Here is a 25,746-nt window from a genome sequence, read left to right as displayed (position 1 = left end):
TAAACACAAATAGAAAAAGGAAGGCCACACATTTGCACATCTGCTAACACCTTAAAAATGTCAGAAAAATAAACGTATAATTTTGGACAAAGGGCATAGGATTGACATGTCACATAGAAGCAGGGGTGCCATATGTGGGGAAAAGTTAGAAAAATTCTAAGGGCTCATGACTGCCTGGGGCACAAAAAAGGATTAGAACATGAGCTAAAGAAAATCTTTCAATTATTAAAACATTTAATTGTTAATTAAAACATTAAATAATTAACCTATCCACCTATCCTATTTTCTTGTATTTGGCAGAAAGTAAACATCCAAAGACCCTTTGTGTTGTGCATGCCCCCCAAAAATTCCTGGTGGCGCCCCTGCATAGGACAGAATCCTATGTAACTCTATATTGTGCTGGACACTGAACTGCATGAAACAATGCCAGGAGTTTATTGAACATGTGTGGTTATATTCTAAGTTAGTTTTTTTTATTATTACTAGTTTTATTTATGTTTACACATTCAGGTTTCACAAAATTAAATATTGGGTTCATATCAATTGCCTGTCTCACTCTATATGCCAGTTTAAAAGGCCTTTTTAGTGGTTGCTGCACAGGGCATCTGCTCTGATCCAAGGGCCCCTAACCCAGTTACAGCAAGTAGGCAGGACCACAACAAAATCATACTTACTGGCCCAAAAGACATAAACAAGTGTCCATTTTGGTGGCTTTTGAGACATTTTAGTTCATTCTGGACAACATGTTTACTGTTGTCGGACAAGGCTGATTGTGCACAAGATTACGGTAAGGCTTCTTGTCACATTTTAGTCATTTTTAGGCTACCTCTTATCTCCCATGTGCAGAATCAGAAAGTATTGTCCATCTACATTCAGGCTGTTGTCCAGAGGTTTTGTATACTCATAAAAAATCTGACACTAAAATTTGTGACAAGATTAACACTGGAATAACATTTCAGAAGACACGGCTAAATAATAACAATTAGCAAGATCACTTTTTGTCTTTGCAGAGCTCCCAGGCTGCATGTGGCTCTCAGAAACCTAATTGGTGGCTCATTAATGTCAATTTATTTGCAGGAGGTCCACATCTAGGGGCTCAAAATATTTGGGTCCTTGACATTCAAATGTTTTAGTGCCTAACCCTTCCTCCTATAGCATCATTGGAGTGACCGTTGACAGAGTGCCTGATATGAGAAGGATATCAGCATGTTTGATCACTTTAATACACCGTTCAAATAAAGGCTGTGTAGCATTTTTATGCAGGGACATTTTTTCTTTAAAGCCTGACAGAATTATTGGCTGAACAATATAATCAGATGATATTAGCCTTTCACCAATATATTTGTATCTGTCTATTCTGCCAATAAAGCACCAATATTGTTCACATAAAAGGAATTAATAAGGCTGCTTATTCATAGTGGTTCTTTTGGATTTTATGTTGGTTACCTGAAGAGGACAAGCTGCTCAATGACAAAGTGCAGCTCTGAAGTCACAATGTCTGGTTTGTAGCAATGTAAGACATGGTGGTTTGATGAAGCTTCAATTGACACTTTGCCAAGAAAACTGTTCACCCTTACCACATTCTTACATTGTTAATATTAGCTGGCAAGCTACCCAGCAGCATGGTAATAAGCCTAACTATCTAGTCAGCAAGTTAGTTCACTTAGCTAGCTTTTTACTTGTATTACTCTGATAAACAGCTTGAACTGGAGCAAGTAAAAGCTCGTAATTTATAGAAAGATAACAGCATTAATGTCCATGCCTATTATTTTGGTTGGCTTATTTTGTGTGTTTCTGAGATGAGACTCAGTGTCATTTACCAACATTTTATGACACAATAATAACAGCAAAGAGTACCACAGGTACCATATTTCATACACCCTGTAGGTAATGAGAAGCTATAAGTAGACCATTATTGAATTAGCCCCTGTTCATATTTTGGCCATTATCACCTATGTTGGCAATGTTTGTGCTAAAAAGGGGTGATCCATGAATTGATTAAACATCTCAGTAACAGTGTAAGATACACATTGTTTTAGGATGAAAACATTGTTACAACAAACAGTTGTTTATAACATATATTCATAACGGGCTGCCAGGTTGTCATAGAGTGTTTGTTTACATGATCTTTGACTAAAAGCATCTGCTAGATACAAATGCTAATGGTATTGGATATATAATGAACTTCATCTTAGCAGTAGTTGGGATTTAGTGAACAGAGCAGTTTCAGGTTTACTTTGAGATTCAGCCCTTACTGCTTGCCTGTGCTGCTTCAGCAAAAATATATCTGATTATTTCTGAACCACTGCCATAGACAGATACATCTTTAAGTTGTACCTATGAAGATTAACTAGGTGCTTTGGATTTACAGGTCCAGATGGCTAGAAACAAACTCACATTTTCCTCCACTGGACACCCTGTTTATAAATTAGTGTTTATAGTTAGGCCCTATATTATTAGCCTAATCACTCAAAAGATTGAATGCTTTCCCTTTGATAAGGATTCTCTGGCAACTGTGTTATGAATTGTTGTGTATTGACTGCATAGTTTACAGAAATTATTACAACGTGGCTAGAGAAGGATTGTATTTAAAAGAACATATTTATATGCAGGGTTGGGTAGATAACTTTTTTAATGGAATCTGTTACAGTTACAAGTAATCTGTCAACATTTGTAATCTGTAACATAACATACTCAAACTAAGTAATGTAATGAGATTACTATTAGATACCTTTCATATTAAAAGGCATTTAAAGAAAAATAGGAATATAACCAATTGAACACCTTCTGTGGGATTGATCCATGTTAAGAGTTTACATTGCTGGCCAAAAATGGAATTTGCATTTTACCTTATGGGTTATGTATAGAGCCTTTGCAAAGTGTTTCTAAATCATTGCTTTCGACTTCAATATGATTGGGCTAAATCTCTACATTACACACTAAATGTCTGTCAGATATTCAGTCATTGCAATTAATACAATCACCCTTGATCTTCCAGAAAACTGACTTTTTATCTGAACATAACTCAAAACCTAAGGATGTGTTAACCTATTCTGTTGCGTGTTATTCATGTTTTTTTATTACTTGAAAACAACGTTTTAAAAATGGCAATTTCTCAAAAAGTTGAACTGATCAAGATATCCATAGCTTTTCACGTGTACACTAAATTAGCAGTAGTTTCATGTTTTGCTCCGTAACCACCAACATTATCAAAACGAATGCACATCCACAATTGTGAATATCCGCACAACCACAAAAGTTGTACCCGCGCAAACGTATATACAATTATAAGGGCCACCAGCAATAGATTTTCAAAACACTCATTAAAGAAATCAACTGTGCTATACACCAGCACTCTTACCTGAAAGTCAATGTCATCAGCAGCCAATAATAACTAATAATCTCACTTTTCTGAGCTCCAAAGCAAGCAGAATCACATGGCCTACTTGTATGGAGTTAAGGTGGCTGTATCAAATCATCATCCTTTGGCAGACTGCATCCCGACACACCTTTTCTCCACAAACATCATGATAAATTCTTTACAATGTTTTATCTTGAAGGCAGCGCCATGTTAAAGCTATCGGTCAAATAGTTGCTAAAGTCCTATCTGAAAAAGATATAACACCAGGTATCATCTATCATAGTTCTGAGAAAGATATGTCGATAGTAGATGCTAAATCACTATCAGATGCTAATATTACCGTACACGCTATTTTTACCAGCCAACCAACCAAGCAACCAAAACCAGAGAAAAATAAACTGGCGCTTCATCCGTCACTAATCTCGTTATGCGCGCCCACCTCACAAAACACAGAGAACCGCAACTGTTATTTGAGTTTAAATCAGCGCATGACTTGGGTTAAGTGCAGGAACTGCCAAATCCCTCATTAGACTATTTTCATCAAAATGTATGTGTTAATAATCCTTGTTCTGACATGGCTTGCTCTTTTGCCTACAAAAGGAACCAGAACACTGTTAATGTGTATATGTTGCTCTATACTGTACTATGTAAACGATGCATGTACTACTATGCTAATGTTTCTTACATTACTGGCATTTTTTTTGTTTCTTACATTACTGGCCAATATAACCTTGAAAAAAGAAGAACCATTATTTTCTTGAGGACAACCTATACAGGCATGTAACAGTCACAAAGTTGCCTCATCCATCAACAGCTGACATTAAATATGCTTTTTCTGAAAGGGAACATAAGGCTAGAATGAGGGGGAGGATTTATGTGAATCAACTAAAGGTGCTTTATACTATGACCAAATACATTGTGTACCACGGAGCACACTACTAAACCATGGAAAAACGGGGGAAAGCAATCCTAGCCAATAAAGACCAGGAGCACATTTCATGTAACAATAATCTACCTTCCAGACCTCTGACTGTTTTTTATTTCAGGCCATATGAACATGCTGTTATATAGAATGACAAGTTTATGACCATTACTGTGTATTGGAGATGTCCCATCATTATTTAGTGCTTTCTACACAATGAAAAATGCCTCTCTAACGTGATTCATTCCAAACTAAAGAAAGCATTCATTTAGTTAAAACAACATTCATTCTTAGCCTTCATGCTTGTCTACAGTGCATAGCATTCATTTCTACACTCATGCACCATGTTTTTAAATCAACAATAATTTTCCCAAGAACAATGACCTGTGTGAACTACCAAGAGCACAACTGCCAGCAACTAGACAAAAAATAACAAGAGTCATTAGTTTCCGTTCAGAGTAAACTGATTATGAAACAGAAATATATTTTATATATACAAATATATACACTACCCCTCAACAGTTTGTAGAGAAATTTTGCAAGAGAAAATCTCAAATTGATCGGAAATACAGTGAAAACATTGTTAATGTTGTACATGACTATTGTAGCTGGAAACTGAGATTTTGCATGGAATATCTACATAGGCATACAGAGACCAAGTTTATCATAATTTGAAAAGGCTAATTGATCATAAGTAAACCCTTTTGCAAATATGTTAGCACTGCTGAAAACTGTTGTGCTGACTAAAGAAGCAATAAAACTGGCCTTCTTTAGACTAGTTGAGCAATTACAGGCTCAAAACCTGTCAGTCTATTCTTGTTCTGAGAAAATAAGGCTATTTCAATGAAGCTCTTGTACAATGCTGTGTACTACTTCCTTAATGGAACAGCACAAACTCTCTCTAATCATAATAGAAAGGGGAGTGGTAGGCCCCAATGCACAACTGAGCAAGAGGACAAATACATTAGGGCAGTGTTTCCTAATCCTGGTCCTCGGGACCCAAAGGGGAGCACATTTCAGTTTTTGCCCAAGCACTCACACACCTGATTCATATGTTACCCTATCACTTACACACTTGATTGACATAATCAACCTATCATCAAGTCTTTCATTTGGATCAGGTGTGTTGACCCTGTTGAGCTGTTGTGGGAGCAGTTTGACTGTATGGTCCTGTATATATCTATAGTCCCAGTCAAAAGTTTGGACACACTTACATATAAAATCATGTAGTAACCAAAGAAAAGTGATAAACAGATCCAAATAAATTTTATGTTGTAGATTCTTCAAAGTAGACACCCTTTGCATTCTCTCAACCAGCTTCATATGGTAGACATCTGTTAATTCATTTAAATTAACAGGTGCACTTTTTTAAAAGTAAATTGAGGAATTTCTTTCCTTCTTAATATGTTGGATCCTATCAGTAGTGTAGTGACAAGGTAGGGTTGGTATACAGAAGACTGACTATTTATGTCTGTATTGTATTAGTCGATATTATGGCAAGAACAGCTCAAATAACCAAAGAGAAACGACAATCCAGCATTACTTAAAGACAAGGTCAGTCAATATGGAAAATTTCAAACATTTTGAAAGTTTCTTCAAGTGCAATTGCAAAAACCATCAATCACAATCATGAAACTGTCTCTCATGAGGACTGCCAAAGAAAAGGAAGACCCAGTGTTACCTCTGCTGCAGAGGATAAATTCATTAGAGTTACCGGTCTCAGAAATCTGAAATTAACAGCACCTCAGATTGCAGCCCAAATGAATGTTTCACAGTTCAAGTAACAGACACATCTCAACATCAACTGTTCAGAGGAGACTGCATGAATCAGGCCTTCCTGGTCAAATTGCTGAAAAGAAACCACTATTAAAGAACATCAATAAGGAGAGATTTGCTTGGACCAAGAAACATGAAGAATGGACATTAGATTGGTGGAAATCTGTCCTTTGGTGTGATGAGTCCAAATTACAGATTTTTGGCTCCAACCACCGTGTCAGTGTGAGGTGAATGGATGATCTCTGCATGTGTGGTGTCTACCTTGAAGCATGCAGGAGGAAGTGTGATGGTGTGGCAGTGCTTTGCTGGTGACACTGTCTGTGATTTATTTAGAATTGAAGGCAGACTCAACCAGCATGGCTACCACAGCATTCAGCACGTAGTGGTATGGTAATTTGTTATTCAACAGGACATTGATCCAATACACACCTCCAGGCCCTGTAAAGGGCTATTTCACCAAGAAAGAGAGTAATGGCCCCCACAATCACCCAACCTCAACCCAATTGAGATGGTTTGGGATGAGTTGGACCAAAGAGTGAAGGAGAAGCAGCAAACAAGTGTTCAGCATATGTAGGAACTCCTTCAAGACTGTAGGAAAAGCATTCCAGGTGACTACCGCATAAAGCTGGTTGAGAGAAGGCCAAGAGTCTCCAAAGCTATCAAGGCAAAGGGTGGTTACTTTGAAGAATCTAATATATAAATATATTTGGATCTGTTTAACACTTTTTTGGTAACTACATGATTCCATGTGTTATTTCATTGTTTTGATGTCTTCACTATTATTCTACAATGTTGAAAATAGTAAAAGCATTCCAGGTGACTACATTATACTGGTACTGAATTTGATAGTACCTGGGTGAAGAATAGCCCAAGACAGTTCAAAATTAAGGAGCAAAGACATTTATTCAGGGAGGGAGGTAAACTGCATCTGAACCTCCCTCTGCTGTGTTCATTAAAATTGCAGATCACATCCCTCATCAGCGCCATGCCAGTTGAAAACACCAGCCTGCTCTTCCTTTCCAGTCAGTCTTAAAAGATCAGCAGGAGACGGGGACGATAGGAGAGACAAGGCCCTCCGTATTACCTTTTTTCTATCGCACAGCATAAATTTATTCCCCTGAGTGATAATATTCCAAAAAGAAACAAATAAATGCTGAGGGACATTCTAACATATTCATAATAATAAGGAGAACAACAACGCAGTAACAATGACAACACTATATGTGACGACCTCGGAGATGAATGCGGTTGAGCCATCAACATATTCACAAACACAAATTTAGAGCAGGATATATAGTAATATTTAACAACAGAGGAGCAAGTGAATGGCAGCAACATCACATGGCGAAGGAAAGCATCCTCCAGTTCACAATCTTTAAAACAGTAAAACTGCACCATAGTATTAATATAAAATGACTTGGTGCATACATTTCATAGAGACTTAGTGACATAGTGAGTGTAGACATATTTTTGCTTCTTTTATACTGATCTGCCATGCGAATAAAACCTACAACGTAAGTGGCATGCTCGACCACTTGAGCTACACAAGATGTGATTGATTTACACCATCATCCAAATAGGTAGATTTTGTGCGCACAGCTGTTGGAGCCCTGCAATGGGTAACTAACACTGCTGTCTGATATGGTATTCTGAATAATGAAACAAGCCTGTTAAACACTATTTCCCTTCGCTATGGAAAAGGTCCCTCACACAAACAACAAACTTAATCAAACAATAACTGTATGCCACTCTGAAGATTGTGCATAGCAAATTGAGTGCACAACATCCCTGATACATATACATTATTTTGACGATCAATAGACTAAACCTCATTGTTTGCTCTCATTACCCACAGAATGAGTCCATGGCCCTCCAAAAGGCTTTGATTCCTATTGTTACCAAGGAACAATGATTTTTAAACAATGTTAAGGAAAAACAAAGTTCTCTCAATAAAATAACCTTTTTTGGCATGACGTGACTAACATGCAAACGAGTGCACAATGTCACTTTATGGTGAATACTACTGTTGATTCCAGTGCCCTTCAGACCTTACAAACACCTTACAATAGTGTTCACCAAGGAGTTCTTGGGTTGGCGGTCATCATACCATGTTGGCTGGACACATTTTCCTGCCAAATAATGTGAACTAGTCAGATTCACAGCTACCTACTGACCAACGCTTATGAAAAGCGTATAAATAAACTGGTAATAAACAAAATAAATAACTTCTCAGTCAAAGGACACAGAGACTAGAATAAATAAGTAATGCATGTAATAACCCAATGTGGCATTTCCTGGAATAGGTGGTCTCACCGTTCTCTCCATCTGACTTTCTCTCCTGCTCAGTGTCAGTGAGGGACAGGACAGAATTGGCTCTGCTGGACAGACAGGAGCTATGCTCTGATTTGATCTCCTGCATCCACAGTCTGAGGGCGTGGTCAGGCGAGGGCCCACCCTCTGTCTCCGTCTCCACATCAGAGCCCATGCCCATCGGGTAGCCGTGCTGGGGGGCAGAACGCAGCTCCGCCTGGTAGCTGGGCCGCGCTTTCTGGGTCGATTCACAGAAATCCAGCTCTAGGAGAGGTGAAAGAAACATCTTTATTATCTTTTTTACACTGAGTGCATACGTACATCATTTATTTAAGGAAAGCTACACAACACCCAATGCCCATGTATAAAAAAAGATGTAGCCCCTTACAAACGTAAACATGTAGCCATTCTGATGTAAATTTGCTTGTGTCATTTCAATTATTATTGTGCTGTATGTCCTAGAGAAGAATTCAAGGTTCTTTCAATGAAGTTCTCTAGGTCATGAGGTAGAAAAACATCCTCAGCACATCCCACTACCGTAGCCATGCTTGAAATATTATACTGTATGAGCTAAATACTTTGGGATGCAAATTTGTATTTATTTCTGCCAGAAACAATGAGTTGTTATAACACGTTGAAAAAGTAAACTCAGGTTTGCCAAAACACATCTGGAAGCACCTCGCCTCTCAAGCCAGACAGCATACTTTCACAATTTAAAAAACACTACAGTATCCAATGTCTGTTTCATTTCCTATAAAACTCTGGATGAAAGAAGAGGGGTTAGAAATGGACTCGATGCTTTTGAGTTCCCTGTCATTTGTTGCTTGACAAAAACAAACACGAGAAACAAACTGGAGAGAGAAACTACACGGACGGTACAGGCTTCTATCCACAGATAGAAGGCTTCTATCCACAGGTCTACTACCCCACCAAGTAGCGAAAAGTAAATTTTTGTCTTAACGCATTGTTGCCTAGCACTCTATTTTACTAGTTAGGGCAAACATCTGTGTCTTTTCTATTGCAGTTCGCTCTTCTCCCTGACGTTTTTATAAATATACTCCACCCGCTGCATTAACCTTTTGTCTGACTTTGTTTTCCAATAGTCTAAGAGCCTGCGAGCATCTGGTCGTTTTTGTGGTGTCACAAGACTACTAATACCTCACGTCCCTCTCTCTCACTCACCTGTCCATGTCCTCTTCTCAAATCCATTATTTCAATGTCACTTTCAATTCAACCTTTAAATTGTTTTGTTTATTGTTCACCAGGCACCCATTGGAGACCTCTTCAATGAGTTTCACCCTTTGATAAAGCCATACTGGCCCATGGCTCAATACTCATGCAGTGGATATCAAAAGTATACACACCATTACTGATAAGACCGATTGTTTATGGTAATTGGGGAAATCTAGACAATGTAAGAAAATTACTTCACCATTAACAAGATCTAGTAACCAAAAGTATTAAAAATGAAAAATCTATATTTTGTTTGGAATGTAATAAAACATACAAGCGATGACTCGTGTGCATATTGTGAACGCATATAAAACCAATTATGGAAACACCTTTTGTTTGGAATATAGAAGTAAGTCTGTTTATGGAGATCTCTATCAACCTCTCACAACAGCATTTTGAATGTTTATTCCACTCTTCCTTTCAGAAGATTTCAAGCTCAGTGATATGTTGACGAAATCTCCTGAGCACAGACTTTTTTAGGTCGGATAACCGAATTTCTACAGGATTGAGATGTAGGCTATGGCTGGGCCATTCCAGGACATGGATCTCACTTTTTGCAAGCCATTCCTTGGTTTATTTGGCTGTGTTTTAGATCATTGTCATGTTGAAAAGTGAATTTCTCCAGCTCCCTGGCAGTGGGCCGCAGGGTTAGTTGCCCTCTGCCACCTCCACGTCGTATGACTCTCCCCTTTCATCCCGGCCGGCTTGGCACTCCCCTCCTGCTCTATGATTAAGTGACTCACTGTAAGCTCACAAAATGGGTCTGTGGGCAATTGGGCAAAATGGAGGAAAATTAAACTTCTGGATTACCTATCATCCTTTAATTCATCTTATTTTCCTTTCTAAAGTCTCTTTTTATCACTTCAAGGTTTTTTCTCCAAATCAGAAAACTCTTTGCTATCTTTTCCTCTCTCCTCAGTCCTCCACCTCAAACCTCCATTTTCCCTCTCTGTGGATTACTTTGTCAACCACTTTAAATAAAAGGTTGATGACATCCGCTCTAAACCAATTGAATCCACTGGACCCTCACACACCAAACACATCTACACATTAACCTCATTTTCTGAGCTGTCTCAAGATAAAATCATTCACCTACCCAGTCAACCCCATCACCTCCCGCTTCTTCAGACCATCTCTGGAGAAATTCTTCCATTAGCCACTTCCCTCATCAACTCATTCCTGACCACTGTTTGCATCCCTTCAATTTCAAGATGGCCAGATTCACTTCTCTCCTCAACAAACCAACATTTGACCGAACTGATTTAAAAAACTACAGACATCAGATGCTTCTGTCTATCTAATACACGTGAGCATGCAGTCTCTGAATAACACTCCTGTTATCTCTCTCCTCAACCATAACCATTCATGCGCAAAGACGGGGGTACCGCAATTGAGACCACACTTCTTTCGCTATTCCAAGCAGAAATGTGCAAGTAAGAATTTTATGAAACCTGTTTGATTTTCCCTTCTAATCCGTCCATACAACTCATAAAACATTGAAACTTGCTTTTTCTTAAACTAGTTATTAGTTTCGAAATGATAGGCCAAAGTTATTATTTGGTCATAATGAAATTCCTATCAAATAACTAATTGCAAATTGCAGTTTCGTTAACACAGCGTAAGAATGGTGCGTCTTGGGCACTTTCTTGGACATTCACACCAGGCTCCATTAAAGCAAAAGTCTTGACTAGTTGTAAGGACCTCCAGTGTGACATACGGTGGTCAACTGTATCATTTGAGAAGTATAAAGAAACCTTATTGTTTCTGTATAGTTACGGTAGGCTATGTCAAAAAAGAAACATTCTACTTTATAAGCATTTTTGAATGCCATCAAAACATTTTGGCTTGAGAAATCTCACAGGATACACCCACACTTTGTGGTGAATGCAATGCAACTTTGGGCATATATATTTGCAGAGCACTGTGGACAAGGGTGAAGTACCTCCTTTAGCCTAAGGCATAGAAACTATCATCATATTTGCAGTCCATGGAAAAAAAGAAAAATGCCTAAAGACACATTTCATGAAATTCAACTTTAATTCATATCACAAGAGACTAGCACACTATTTATTTAGGCTACCAGAGCACTACTTGTTTAATTTAGCTGGAGTGCGGAGCATTTTTTAAACTGTTGGCCTCCTCCCGCTCTCCATTCTTCATTCAGTAGACCTACATCCAATGCTCAGATAAGCTCTGACATGCTCCACACACCATCTTTTGTTTCCTATAAGCATCAGATTATTTATAATTTAGACACATTTAAGGCCCATTAAAAAGATTGAACCATATGGTATGTTGAAATGAAGCCAATAGACAATGTTGGTTATGTAGCCTAATTGTTGTTTATGAATCTGTTATTCCAAAGATGTTGTTTTTTCTTTAATAAATTCAATACATTTGTAGATGGGATAGCGTATATCTTTTTCCTCCGGAACAATGTTTTTTCTTTTTGCTGGACCACATAAGCGGAGCCGGCCAAGAAGAGCGAATGTCTCTTAGTGAGTGAGTGAGTGGCTGACTGACAGACCATCCATTGTTAAATACCAAAGTGGTTAGAAACACAGACTGCCATGTAGTCAACCTGGGTTCGATCCTCACCACAGACAGAACAAATTAGGTGTTAGGATATGTTCAGATTAAACCTTCACTGGCTACAAGCTTCAATAGCTGCATTATTGAAAGTCTATATTACAACTGCTTGTGGTTACATTGCGATGGACGAACTTCACCGACAACAAACATATTGCTTTTGATTTCGATTTACATAGCATAGTTCACATAGAGTAGTGATTAGCTATTCAACTGTTATTGTATGAACAACCATCTACAGTAATCTTTGTTCATGAGTACACTTTAGCTCCATTAATAAACGTTCTATTGCCCACGTTATTTTAGCAAAAATATAATAGCTGAGGTAAATGTTGCATTTGGAAACTATATGGAGTCCTTTGGTCTTGTGGGAACATCCCTGACCTTAACGCACATTATTAAAATGTTGACACCGGTTCAAATCCCCTCTCAGACTTTCAAATTTTTGTCACTTAGAAATATTTATCTACTCGGTACTTCTACAGCATTCGCACAACAAGCCTTAGCCAGCTAAAATGGAATTTTGGTAGATTGCCTATCTATCTATGTTGTAGCCTAATCTTTCTTACACTGATCTTGGTGTCTGCGTTTTAGAGGTACTTATGTCATGCAATACAATGCAAATTAATTACTTAAACATCATACAATTTTTTTAATAAAAATTACAGACTTCTACATGCTTTGTTAGTGGGAAAACCTGCAAAATCGGCAGTGTATCAAATACTTGTTCTCCTCACTGTACAAAGCATGTAGAAGTCTGTAATTTTTATCATAGGTACTCTTCAACTGTGAGTGACGGAATCAAAAAAATTATAATCCAGAAAATCACATTGTATGATTTTTAAGTAATTAAAAACCAGCCAGGGACAACAGCATTCATCCTTTCAAATAACGGCCGACTGAACTAGGCTTTCCTGGTTCTTTTTCTGGTTTTTACACATGCAGTGGTGTCCTATCTAGTAAATACTTTACTAAGATGCAATTTAAATGGCTTTGTAAAAGAAAGAAGCACATACATCAATATCAGAAAAATCTTCAATCGCTAAGTAAGCTTACACTCATCACATTGGAACAATGGTACTACCAGCGGTTGAGAATAAGTTGAATAGAATACAAAATCTACACAAAGTTCACATACAATTATATATCATGTATGTGAGCAGGTAAAATAATGGAATATCAGCAGTGAGTATATAAAATACATGGATTTACAGTTAAAGTACACATTGAGTATGCAGTTATTTAGTGCAGTTTGGAGGTGGCTTGATGTGAAAACTGCAATGCAAAGCTTTCTCTTTCCAGGATGTTTTCCGTGATTAATCAGGTTTGTTTACTCAGGACTGTGCAAAAAAAATTTTTTAATACATCAGAGTAGATTTTTTTATAAATATTATGCATGTCAACATGCTTAATCTTTTCTGAATTGACCCAAACGTACATGATTTAGCCTATTGAAAATGAGCAGATACACTATTTTTCCTTATTCTTTTAATAAAAGACAGTGAGGAGAAGACTGGAGGATGTAATAATGGAAATGTAATTACTATTTTTAGAGTGATAAATATGAAAATAAAAGCTTCCAAATTATAGGGAACACATTTCTTGTCATGATTTTTTTTCTTTTATAAATGAAGCTAATTGCACAAGTGAAGAGTTTGATACAGATCTAAGCCTTCTCATTACATGGGGAGAACAGCCATGGACATACCGACAGAAACATGAATCTGCATTTGGTAGAGCAATATTTTAAAAGATACATCTGCTGCTGGGACAGTTTCTCAACCATGCTCCTGGACACCCCCACCCCCTGACCCCGCCCTGCATGTTTTAGATCTCCCCCTGCCCTAAAATACCTGATGTAGCTCGTGAAGGGCTTGATAATGAGCTGATCAATTGAATCAGTTTTGACAAAGCAGAGAGAGATCTAAAACATGCAGGGCAGGGGGTGCCCAGGAGGAGGGTTGAGAAACACTGTGCTAGGAAGATGGACAAGTAATGTATTGCTAAATATTATGTCTGTCTCCTTGTCAGCGCTCTCTAAACCCCATGTGTATGCAGTGTTTCTTTAGGTTTGACTCTTAAATATCAATCTGTCATCATCTAGTACATGGAAACATGTTGACCATACCAGAGTATGAGTGGTTTTGGCTTCACCACATGTGTATGTGTTTGGTTGTAGATGTGAATTTGTGATGCCAGTGGTGTGTTTTAAAACCCTTCCATCAATGTATGTTAATGTTATTTAACTAACATTTCTTTGAAAATAAGATCTCCTTTTGTAATTTTCTTGACTGTTGTGAGGCCACGGTGATTAGCAAAATATAGTTTTCAGAATTCAGCAGTCCAAACAATTAATTCACAAGTTCAAATGCTGAGCAATGTTTATGTTTTGATTCAACAAAGCAGCGTCATTCAATACTCAATTAATTGGATTCACTCTTGTACCATGCAATCAATTATTTGTTTTAACATATTTTTTCTCTATGCTGCCTGCTGGAATGAGCACACCTCTGTTGCCACTGAAAGAGCATATATTATTTTGTTATAGAGCTAACTGTGGCCAGAAGGTCCAACAAATGACAAAAATGACGAAGCCACTCAGATCTGAGAGTTGTTAAAGGCATAAACATTGTTTGGAGACTAGGAACAAGCATATACGTAGACATGCACAGGTATCCTACTTTTAGAAACCACCTACACAATAGCTAAAGACGTACAAAATGCCTGTCTGTAGACATGCAGCCCAATTCTCATGTCTCTTCTATTTGGTCTTTTCAACAATAAGAACAGCTCTGAAAATGATCAGATGAGACTGGTGAAAATACAAATTAATGTGAAAAAGACTGGAATTAGCCCACCTACACGCAAACAAATGTAACCCTTTCTGTTCGAGGGTCATATATATGCTAAAACCTACCTGAATCAAACTACTGAAAGAGGGTCCTGCAGCACAACACAAAGGTTGTAACAGTTGCATATTCTGGTATGCATTCCTATATTTATTGCATCCCTCTGTCTCTCTCACACAACAGTAATAGCCTGAACCGCATTCACCTGACATTGGCTTTGATGATCTATTCTATTCATTCTAATTCTATGGAGCCAAAATAATTAAATATGTGAATGCTCCATTTAAGGTTTAAATAACTCTAACCTCCCTCCCTCAGCTCCAACAGTCAGGTAAACAGCCCCACTCTCTCACTGCCACTCCCTTTCTGTCAATTTCAGGGTCGGTTAGTCAAGTATTTTAAAGAGCAAAATGACTGACATGGGTGATAGTTACTCCATGTCTCACGTGGTTCTTTTGTGTGGTTATTTAACAAGAAAATAATTACAGTCCCTTTATCTTTTTCAGTAAAAGATTTTACAAAAAAGAGCTATGAATCACATAGCAAAGCACATAAGTGACTACAAACTAGTGGCGAACCATGACTATTGGAGCTATATAGGCCCTCAGTAGCTGAAAAAAAGATATGACGTCATACTTACAGAAAACTCAGATGCCTGTGTATACAGGGTATGACTTGAGACCTTTCTTTTGCAGACCTACGTAAGCAGAAGCAATTGTTTGATGACAACGCCTAGGATGTGGCTCACAGAAGCAGCAAACGTACAGAACGGTAGCAAATATCGATAGCAGGAACCACTTTAGAAGAAAATACGGTTGAGTCGTTTCAAAGAAACTCAAAAAAGCAGTCACTCAAAAAGTAGCGGAATGAATTCAACCACACAACTCCTCACAATGTTTTAAGACAATTGACATTATATGCTGTCAGAGACCAAAATGTTTCGATGTATTCGATGTCCATCCAGCATGCATCAAGAAAAAAATACACCACGACAAGAAATGTCATATACCTATAGTACTTCCAGTTGCAACGGGATTACCGTTGTTTTAACAACACAATCAGTGACCTAAAGTTGAAACAAAAATCTTACACATTGTATTCTTCAAATGATATGAACGCGATTGCAAAAAATAGCAAGCTATGGTGTATAGTTGATGAAAAAACTTCACTCACCATAATGATTATAATGTAAGAACGAAGTCCATTCTCCTGTCCTTTATCAAATGGATAATGGCAGGTTCGTTTAGCTTGTCTTTTGATTTTAATTCCGAAAGTTATTTTTCGATTGAGATCAAAGCAAAGGCTGACCGACAGGCCATCGCCATCCTTATGTACACTCAGTGCAAAAAGCTAGCTCGCTAGCTAGGCTCAAGCTTGAGAAAACAAGATAAGGCTTGCTATTGGCTCTGAATTAGTGTCGTATACCTTGACCCTCTCTAGAGCATGCGTTACACCGGTAATACGTCATCCAGAGTAGACTCTCAGTTCCACGCCCCTTTGAGGGGGCAAACAAACCCGCGTCCCTCGTAGGCTACAACACCTTAAAGTCCACTGGCTTAAATTAATAAGGCTTGTAATACCAAAAGTTGCTGTGTAGTTGGTTGCACTAACAATAAAACCTGATCTGAAAGGTTTTCCCCTGCCATGTCCTAAAAAAATATCCTGATAGAAGGGCTACATGGGGTCAAAGCTATAGGGAAGAACAAACTTGTGCTTGTGGAAAATATTTCGTAAGAGCTCTCTTAGGTTACGCTGTGTCTGATTAACAATTATATGCTGTGGCCAGATAGCTATCTATAAATACTATCCCTGTGTTTAGGTTACTAAAAGCCCATGGCTAGGTAGGATAACAGGCAGGCCCTAAATGCTAAATTTAGCTAACTTCGATATACGTGATTTCATCCTGCTTGCTGTGTAAATTCCTTTATGATTTGAATGAAAACTACAATCACTTATCGAATCACAAGTGATTTCACATAGGCATATGTTACAGCGTTGTTATTGGTGATTCCCTCTTGCCGTTCCGTTTTGAACTTATTACTTTTGTTGTCATGTTGTACAGCTGTCAGTGTCACCTACTCAACACATTCGCTGCATATTCACCGGTGTTAAACACCTGCCAGGCAAACGTAGCCTAGGTCAGTTGTCAGAGCACGTTGCTATTGCTTGCTTGCATACTATTTGTAGAGAAGGAATGAAAAGTAAACTTTTTCACTGGTAATTTGCTTACCAGGAGACTCAGTAACGTAGGAATTGATGTCCGGGTAGAATACCTGGCTATAGAGTGGGGTTATTGCACCAGTTGGATGCTGGAAGACTGAATGGACATGCTTTAAGATGGACCAAATTAATATTTTCTATGTATCATAAGTGTTCTATGGAAGGTATAGTGGTCATATTGACTTAAAATAATACATTGTGGGTCATTTGTAAACTGATTTCATTCTGGTGGTTCTCTTTTAGTGTTGTTTTGTACTGCTATTTTACATGAATGTCTATGACGAGTGCTGTTTTGTCCCCCAAAAAGGGGCGGGAACGTGTTGCGAGCCAATGTTTCCGGATGCGCAGGTCTGATGTATAGATAGAACAGTTGATGGGCTGATGTCATAGAGTCCCTATAGATCAGAATGGAGCAACTTGACAGCCATTCTACCTGGGACCTGTAAACAATCTACAACACAAACATATGGTAGAAGTGGCATTTCAGTTGTTATAACAGTTTCATTTCCTTAATAATATATTAATAGCCACTGTCATGCATAGCATAATGCATAAAATGACTGTACTTTTCAGAATATTAACAAACAAATCCATTTGAAATAGTTTTCAGTTATTTATTAATTTAAGAGTACAGAATAGCTATGGTCTAATGGAGGAAGAAACAGGATAGTACTTTAAATACAGTGCAAATTTATATTTATTTATTTCCAAAGATAATGATTAACTGTGATTTTACTTTTTGTGGACAAAGGCTACCCAACATAACCATTGCTGATTATAGACAGTAATTATGTTTTTTTTGTCAAAAATGTGTTATTTCACATACATTGTGTGAAACATTAATTCATACTTTACTGTAGCAATTTAGCTGACACCGTTAATTTAAAAAACAAACAGAATTCTGATATTGTAAAGTTATGTTGCTCAACAGCTAGGGTTATGCTGGATTAGCTTTCTTGTTCATTGATTAAAAACATGGCATGTAAAGTTCAGTATGATATCATACATTTCTACACTATTACTGATGCGTGAACAATGTGTACCAACCTCATTTGTATTGTTCATCCTTTTTCAGGACCCAATTACTGCTGCACAAAATACCAAATACAAAAGTGTAAAGTGGCTTGACTTTTCCGAACTGGTCCAAGGTAAGATGGCGGAGCTATTGAGGCATCAGATAGAAATAAATGTCCCATCTAGGCTCTAGAGGGCCTTGAGGCATCCTACAACTGTCCCACATATTACAAGATAATTTGTGATTGGTTGATTCTACTGTCATTCCAAAATCCTGCTCTAATTGAAGTCAATGTCAGGTGACAGTTGGCTGGTGCCTTCTATTCAAAGCTTGAGGGCCTAGCCAATGAGCGTTGAGCACAGCTAGATCATTTCTACCAATGTACTATGTACCAAACAAAAATTATGATTTGATATTCTTTCCTCTTGGATACTATCCTTTGTTTGTCCAACACAAACTGAAGAAATTCAATAGGAAGATCATTACAATTAAGATTTTTTTTTTTAAACTTAATGTGAACAAAATTGCAAATTATAATATATAAATATATAGCCAGATTTGTATCTATCCTTAGGCCCTCTCTGAGGGCGTAGAGGGCCCTGACGGTTTCCCACTTCTACAAACTGTAGACACTATAGCTACTTTAATATTTGTAGATTAACATATGAACCCTCACCTCGATTGGTTACTGTCATATGTAAACCATGTTTCTCACTGAATGGCTTTTGCTGGGTGTGATGGTATTGTGCCCAGAAAGGACCAATAGAAAGGACTTCTCAAAATGCAGTGAATTGTCAGTGTCAGCTTGCCACCAACTATATCTGTGTATCCAAGACTGGTTGTGGGGTTTTGTATGAACTGGGTCAGTATGCATGCACCTGAGAACAGCTGACAGTCTGTGGTTTGGGGACAGTATGGTACCTGCTGTTCTGCTTATCTGGTTACATCATGTCATTACCTTTGCTTCTCAGACTTGTTGCAGATTATTATTCTTGAACATTGCTAAATGCTGCAGATAAGTTAGTCTACAGTTCTACATTGGCAAATCAATGAGGGATCAACAGAACATCTCAATGACACAAACCAATTTGTATTGAAATTCTACAGTATATATTTCCAAGTTATGAAACTGAAAATGGGTTTTTACTGGGTTGAGTCTGCACAGACGACCAGTTTTGTGCCTGCTTTGTAAATATTAGTGCGCTAGTGTTATGTTGAATATGACGGTCGAGGAGATGTCGGGGTGTTATACACATGCTATGTAACAAAAAATATGTAATTCTACATGACAGATCCAGTCTGAAAACTGATTCATAGGCATTTACATGCTCTTTCATTCTTTACAGAATGCCAGTTATCCAGAGTTGTTCTACTGAGGCTGAAGAATTGATCTACCACACCAGGGGACAGAGGATGACAATATCACAACATTTTTCTGGAGAAGGACATTGTATTTCTGTTCATTGTCATTGCATGACTGGTTAAATTTTTTGTGTGACATGTTAATTAGGGTACCTTCATCAATGAATGTGGCTGGATCTTTCCTCAAAGATCCCTGTAACCAATTTGACATGATGTAAAATGGCACCCACCTATCTACAGTGGATATAAAAAAGTCAACACACCCCTGTGAAAATCCCATGTTTTTGTGATGTAAAAGAATTCAACACAGATAAATCATGTCAGAACTTTTTCCACTTTTAATGTGACCTATAATGTGAACAATTCAATTGAAAAACAAACTGAAATCCTCGAGGGGGAAAAATGAAAAATAAAAACAATAACCGGGTTGCATAAGTGTGCACACCCTCTTATAACTGGGTATATGGCGGTGTTCAGAATTAACCAATCACATTCGAACTCATTTTAAATGGAAGTCATTACACACCTGCCATCATTTAAAGTGACTCTGATTAATCTCAAATACATTTCAGCTGTTCAAGTAGGATTTTCCTGATATTTTCTTAGTTGCATCTCAGGACAAAAGCCATGATCCACAGAGAGCTTCCAAAGCATCAGAGGCATCTCATTGTTGAAAGATATCAGTCAGGAGAAGGGTCCAAAATAATTTCCAAAGCATTAGATATACCATGGAACATAGTGAAGACAGTCATCATCAAGTGGAGAAAATATGACACAACAGAGACATTACCAAGAACCGGATGTCCCTCCAAAATTGATGAAAAGAGGAGAAGAAAACTGGTCGGGGAGGCATCCAAGAGACCTACAGCCACATTTGAGGAACTGCAGGAATTCCTGGCAAGTACTGGCTGTGTGCTACATGTGACAACAATCTCCCGTATTCTTCATATGAATGGGCTATGGGGTAGAGTGGCAAGACGGAAGCCTTTTCTTACAATGAAGTCTCCCAAAAGCACGTGGGAAAATGTGTTCTGGTCTGATGAAACCAAGGTTGAATTTTTTGGCCATCATTCCAAAGGGTATGCTTGGCACAAAAACAACACTGCACATCACCCAAAGAACACCATACCCACAGTGAAGCATAGTGGTGGCAGCATCATGCTTTTGGGCTGTTTTTCTTCAGCTGGAACTGGGGCCTTAGTCAGGGTGGAGGGAATAATAAACATTTCCAAATACCAGGCAATCTTGGCACAAAACCTTCAGGCGTCTGTTAGAAAATTGAAGTTGAAGAGGAAGTTCACCTTTCAGCATGACAACGACCCAAAGCACACATCCAAATCCACAAAAGCATGGTTTCACCAGAAGAAGATTAACATTTTGGAATGGCCCAGCCAGAGCCCAAACCTGAATCCAATTGAACATCTGTGGGGTGATCTGCAGAGGGCTGCGCACAGGAGAGGTCCTCGCAATCTGACAGATTTGGAGCGCAATTATTGCCAATAGACTCCTACCCAAAAAGACATGAGTGCTGTAATAAAATCAAAAGGTGCTTCAACCCTTAGTTTAAGGGTTTGCACATTATTGTTATTGAGTTTTTTATTTTTCCCCCTCAAAGATTTCAGTTTGTTTTTCAATCAATCAATCAAATGTATTTATAAAGCCCTTTATACAACAGCAGTTGTCACAAAGTTATTTTACAGAAACACCCGGCCTTAAACCCCAAGGAGCAAACAACAGTAGTGTTGGATTTCAGTGGCTAGGAAAAACTCCCTAAGAATGCGGAAATCTAGGAAGAAACCTAGAGAGGACCCAGGCTCAGAGGGGTGACCAGTCCTCTTCTGGCTGTGCCGGACGAGATATTAAGAGTCTAATTGGAATAATGAATAAATGCATGTGGGCTAAATCCAGAGTCTATTTAAATTTAGACTAGGTCAGAAGTATGACCAGATGGACAAGGACAGGGACAGCAACGGGCCCCCCAAACCAGGTACTCTGCAGGTGTGGACCAGGAACTCATGTCCTTCTAAAGTTTAAAATGGGAGGAGACTGGGAAAAGTGAGAAAATGCATTCCTCATATCAACAACGATTTATAGTAGAGAAGGAGAACTTAGTGGGGAAGGAGAACTGACCCAATCCCCCAGCACAATAGCATAGCAGCGTAAGACCTTGGGACTGAGACGGGGGGGGTCCGGCGACACTTTGGCAGGAAATCAATCTACCCACATTGCCAGGCATCAACCAAAGGGACACCCACCAACCGCAATCACCCTGAATGAGGGCCGATTATTGCCAGCAGAGTACAGCCCAATTGCACAAGTGTGCAACAGAGAGACAACAACAAGCCAGTGACTCTTCCCCCAAAAGGAATTGGAGGGAGGGCATCCCAGTGGCGATGAGAGCCCACCTGGCAAGACAATTCAATTGAATTGTTCATGTTATAGGTCACATTAAAGGTGGAAAAAGTGATGTCATGATTTATATTTGTCTCATTCTTTTACATCACAAGAACCTGGCATTTTAACAGGGGTGTGTAGAATGTTTATATCCACTGTATATGAGGTCCTACATCACAGTGCATGTCACACTTAAAAACAAAGCCATAAAATCCAAGTGACTTTCTGTAGAAAACTGGAAGGAAATGTTGGAACCATAGACTTTTTGAGCTGGTTTTCCAGTGCTGCTTCATTCCTACAGTTAAGTCTGGTGGTGGAAGCATCTTACAATTGGGCATCTTACAGGGAGTTTGCATGTCATGCGTGCATGGCAGGTTGCCATTTCTTTTCCCTTAGTTTTCAAGTTAAGTTGTTGAAATAAAAAAACCCTGGGGCTTGCACCGGTCATCATCTCTGTGTTTGTCCCAGAAGGATTATGGCATTTTCAAGTATTTTGACACGTTTCAGTCAGGCTTTTTTGTCTCTCAGCAGTGGGTCGCCTACCATTCACTGAGTTGGTGATGGATGGTGCAGGTTTCTTCCATTGACAAGTGAAGGAGGCCACTATTCTCTGCGACCTCAAATCCTGCAGATATTTTTGGTACCCTTTCCCAAACCTGTGCCTTGACACAATCCTATCTCAGAACTCTACCAACTATTCCTTCAACTTCATGGCTAGGTTTTTTGCTCTGACATGCACTGCCAAATGTGGGACTTTATATAGACAGGTGTGTGCTTTTACAAATCATGTGCAATCAATGGAATGTATCACAGGTGGCCTGCAATCAGGTTATCGAAAAGCTGAATGTTGGAATAACACAAAAAGACGCACTCGTGTTTTATGGGGATTATGAGTCATACTATTTACAAAAAAAAAACAAGCCTCCTGTATTCATAAGTAATCCTAGAGGTCATCATAGTCTTTCATGTGTAGGCTCTGTAATCTGATTATAACATTCATGCTGGTATTGCTTCTGATCACAGTTAGAGTTGAGCATACTCTGTCAATGCTATTATATTAGTTGTTGTTCTTATCAAGAAAAACAATGACATGGGTATATAGTCACATCAATTATAATGCTTTATCCAATAGTGTCTGAATCATTTGGCATTTCCACAGATAAATGTAGAAGTGTTCCTTTTGCCCCTTTCCCAAAAAACATACTGTGACAGCCACATCCTATGCAATCGCACTATGTCTGTGTGTGTTTGGAAATTATATTTGGTACATAGGCTTTAAAGACTGGTGATCTACCACTCCATTATCAAATACGGGAGGGGCAACATGAGCTTTTTTGACTCTCCACTTGATCTGAAATCACTATCACCCACTATTTATCTTGTCATTTTTGCAGATTAAGTGTTTTTGCTAGTAATCTCACGTAATTAGCTATAACATACAGTATCTCACAAAAGTGAGTACACCCCTCACATTTTTTGCCAATATTTTATTATATCTTTTCATGTGACAACACTGAAGAAATTACACTTTGCTACAATGTAGAGTAGTGAGTGTACAGCTTGGACATTTTGACTTAAGGGTGTACTCACTTTTGTTGCCAGCAGTTTAGATTCTGAATTAATAACGCAATGTCGTATTTCTTGGATCTCCACAATTTTACAGATGTTCTGTATCTTCAATAGCACATGCAGTGGGGCCTGCAAAAGGCTGCCGTTCTAGTTACTTCCTTATTTTTCTAAAATGAACATATATATTTCAATATAAATATATGTACATCACATGGATAGTTGCGTACGTGTGCACCGTTTACCTGGGGAAATGATGGCAGGATGCACTGTGGACATCAGTTTGACATGTACCACCTACCTAAACATCGTTGCAGACCAGGTATACCCTTTCATGGTAAGGGTATTCCATGATAGCAGTGGCCTCTTTCAGAGGATAATGTCTATGCAGATTCTATGTCAAGTTTGAAGGACACAATAATGATATAAAATCATTTCATGTATGTTTTTATGGAAAACAAAGACATTTCTAAGTGGCTCCAAACTTTTGCTCAGTAGCGTGTGTGCGTATATATATATATATATATATATATATATATATATATATATATATATATATGCACATACATATATTTCCACAGCTCTGTAAAAAATTAAGAGACACTCCAAATTTTTCTTAAATCAGCATCTCTACATTCCAGCCATTCCATTCCAGTGTCTGTTAAATTCCAAAACATGCATACCTCATTTTACTTAATGAGGTACTGTTAGGTGATTACCTGCACCAAATCTAATTTAATGAGGAAAATTATAAAAACCACTGTTGTGGTCATCACTATCCTCTTGCATTAGGACCATTTAGATGGCAAAAACAGTGCAAGTACACTGTAAACCCTAACGTATTTCTTACTCAAATGTTTCTACTAAGTGTAACTCAAAGTTAGATAAATGTTCCAAATAACTTTAATGTTTTACTGACTTTTCCTCAATTTTTACAAGTTTAAAATTAAAATGTTCCCAGCATGCTCTGCTTCAAGTTGATATTTTGGAAACATTTAATTATTCTTTTTTTGCATGTACTTTGACTGATTAATTTGTCTTAGTTACATAAACATCAAAAACATACATTTGTCTAAAGTAATCAAATAATTTTGTCAAACATATATTTTGCACCCACTACTGAAATTATAGTAACAATTACATAAAATATCCATCTTTGTGTCTGACATTGTGGTTCCAATAGGAATTATGCATTCCTTTGCAAGCCAATCCCTTGTGGGTAGCTTTGCAAAATCCAGGAATCTTAGCAAAAGTGTTGATTTTTATGTAGAAAATCTGGGAACGTCGAACCAGAACTGGTTTAACCTCTCCTTGTACAGAGATGCTCTTCATGCTGCCAGAACGTCTTTCATCTATCCTAAAGAAACCTGGCCTGGACACTACCAATTTCAATAACTTCCACCCCATCTCCAACCTCCCCTTCCTTGCGAAAACCCTGGAATGGACTGTTGCCACTCAACTTCAATGCCACCTCCTCAATAACTGTCTGTTAGAGCCTTCCGACCACTTCACAGTACTGAAACTGCCCTCCTCAAAGTTGTTAATGACCTTCTTGTCTCTGCTGATGCTGGCGCCCTCAACATCCTTATCCTGCTTGACCTGAGTGCTGCCTTTGACACAGTCAATCACCATATAAAGCCCTCCACCAACTTGCTCCACCCTATCTCTCGGACCTTATTACCCAATATCATTCCTCCAGGTCACTCCGCTCTGCCACTGCTGGCCTCCTTATCATCCCTCGATCCAAGCTGCGGAGCTTTGGAGACAGGGCTTTTTCATGGGCTGCTCCAAGACTTTGGAATGCCCTTCCACCATTCATCCGTGACTCCAAATCTGTTGCCATCTTCATCCACCACCTCAAGTCTCATCTGTTCAAACAAGCCTATCCCTAGCCCCAGCTCTGTTGCTTGTCCCACCCCTCCCCCCTTTTTTGTTTTGTTTTGTTAGCTACCGTTTGTCTCATTGCTCTGTAGTTGTTTGTTATGTATGTATTGTTAAGCGTCTTTGGGTCTTTGAAAATTGATATTTAAATGTAATGTATTATTATTTATTATTATTATTAACTCTGAGAATTGTCCAGCAGGACAATGCTCCATGCCACACAGCCAGGTCAATCAAGGTGTGGATTGAGGACCACCAGATCAAGACC

The 25,746-nt window shown here is 38.4% G+C and overlaps 1 protein-coding gene across 1 annotated transcript in view; it reads right to left on the bottom strand.

Annotated features, from left to right (window-relative positions):
- Positions 1-25,746, bottom strand: part of tenm1 (teneurin transmembrane protein 1) — a 228,936-nt gene that overhangs the window by 159,596 nt on the left and 43,594 nt on the right. Inside the window, 1 exon segment of the mRNA XM_020048425.3 lies at positions 8,373-8,633. Coding sequence (XP_019903984.2) covers positions 8,373-8,633 — 261 coding nt within the window.

Source organism: Esox lucius, chromosome 7 (genome assembly GCF_011004845.1).
Source record: "Esox lucius isolate fEsoLuc1 chromosome 7, fEsoLuc1.pri, whole genome shotgun sequence".
Lineage (NCBI taxonomy): Eukaryota > Metazoa > Chordata > Actinopteri > Esociformes > Esocidae > Esox > Esox lucius.
This window is presented reverse-complemented; position numbering and strand designations above follow the sequence as displayed.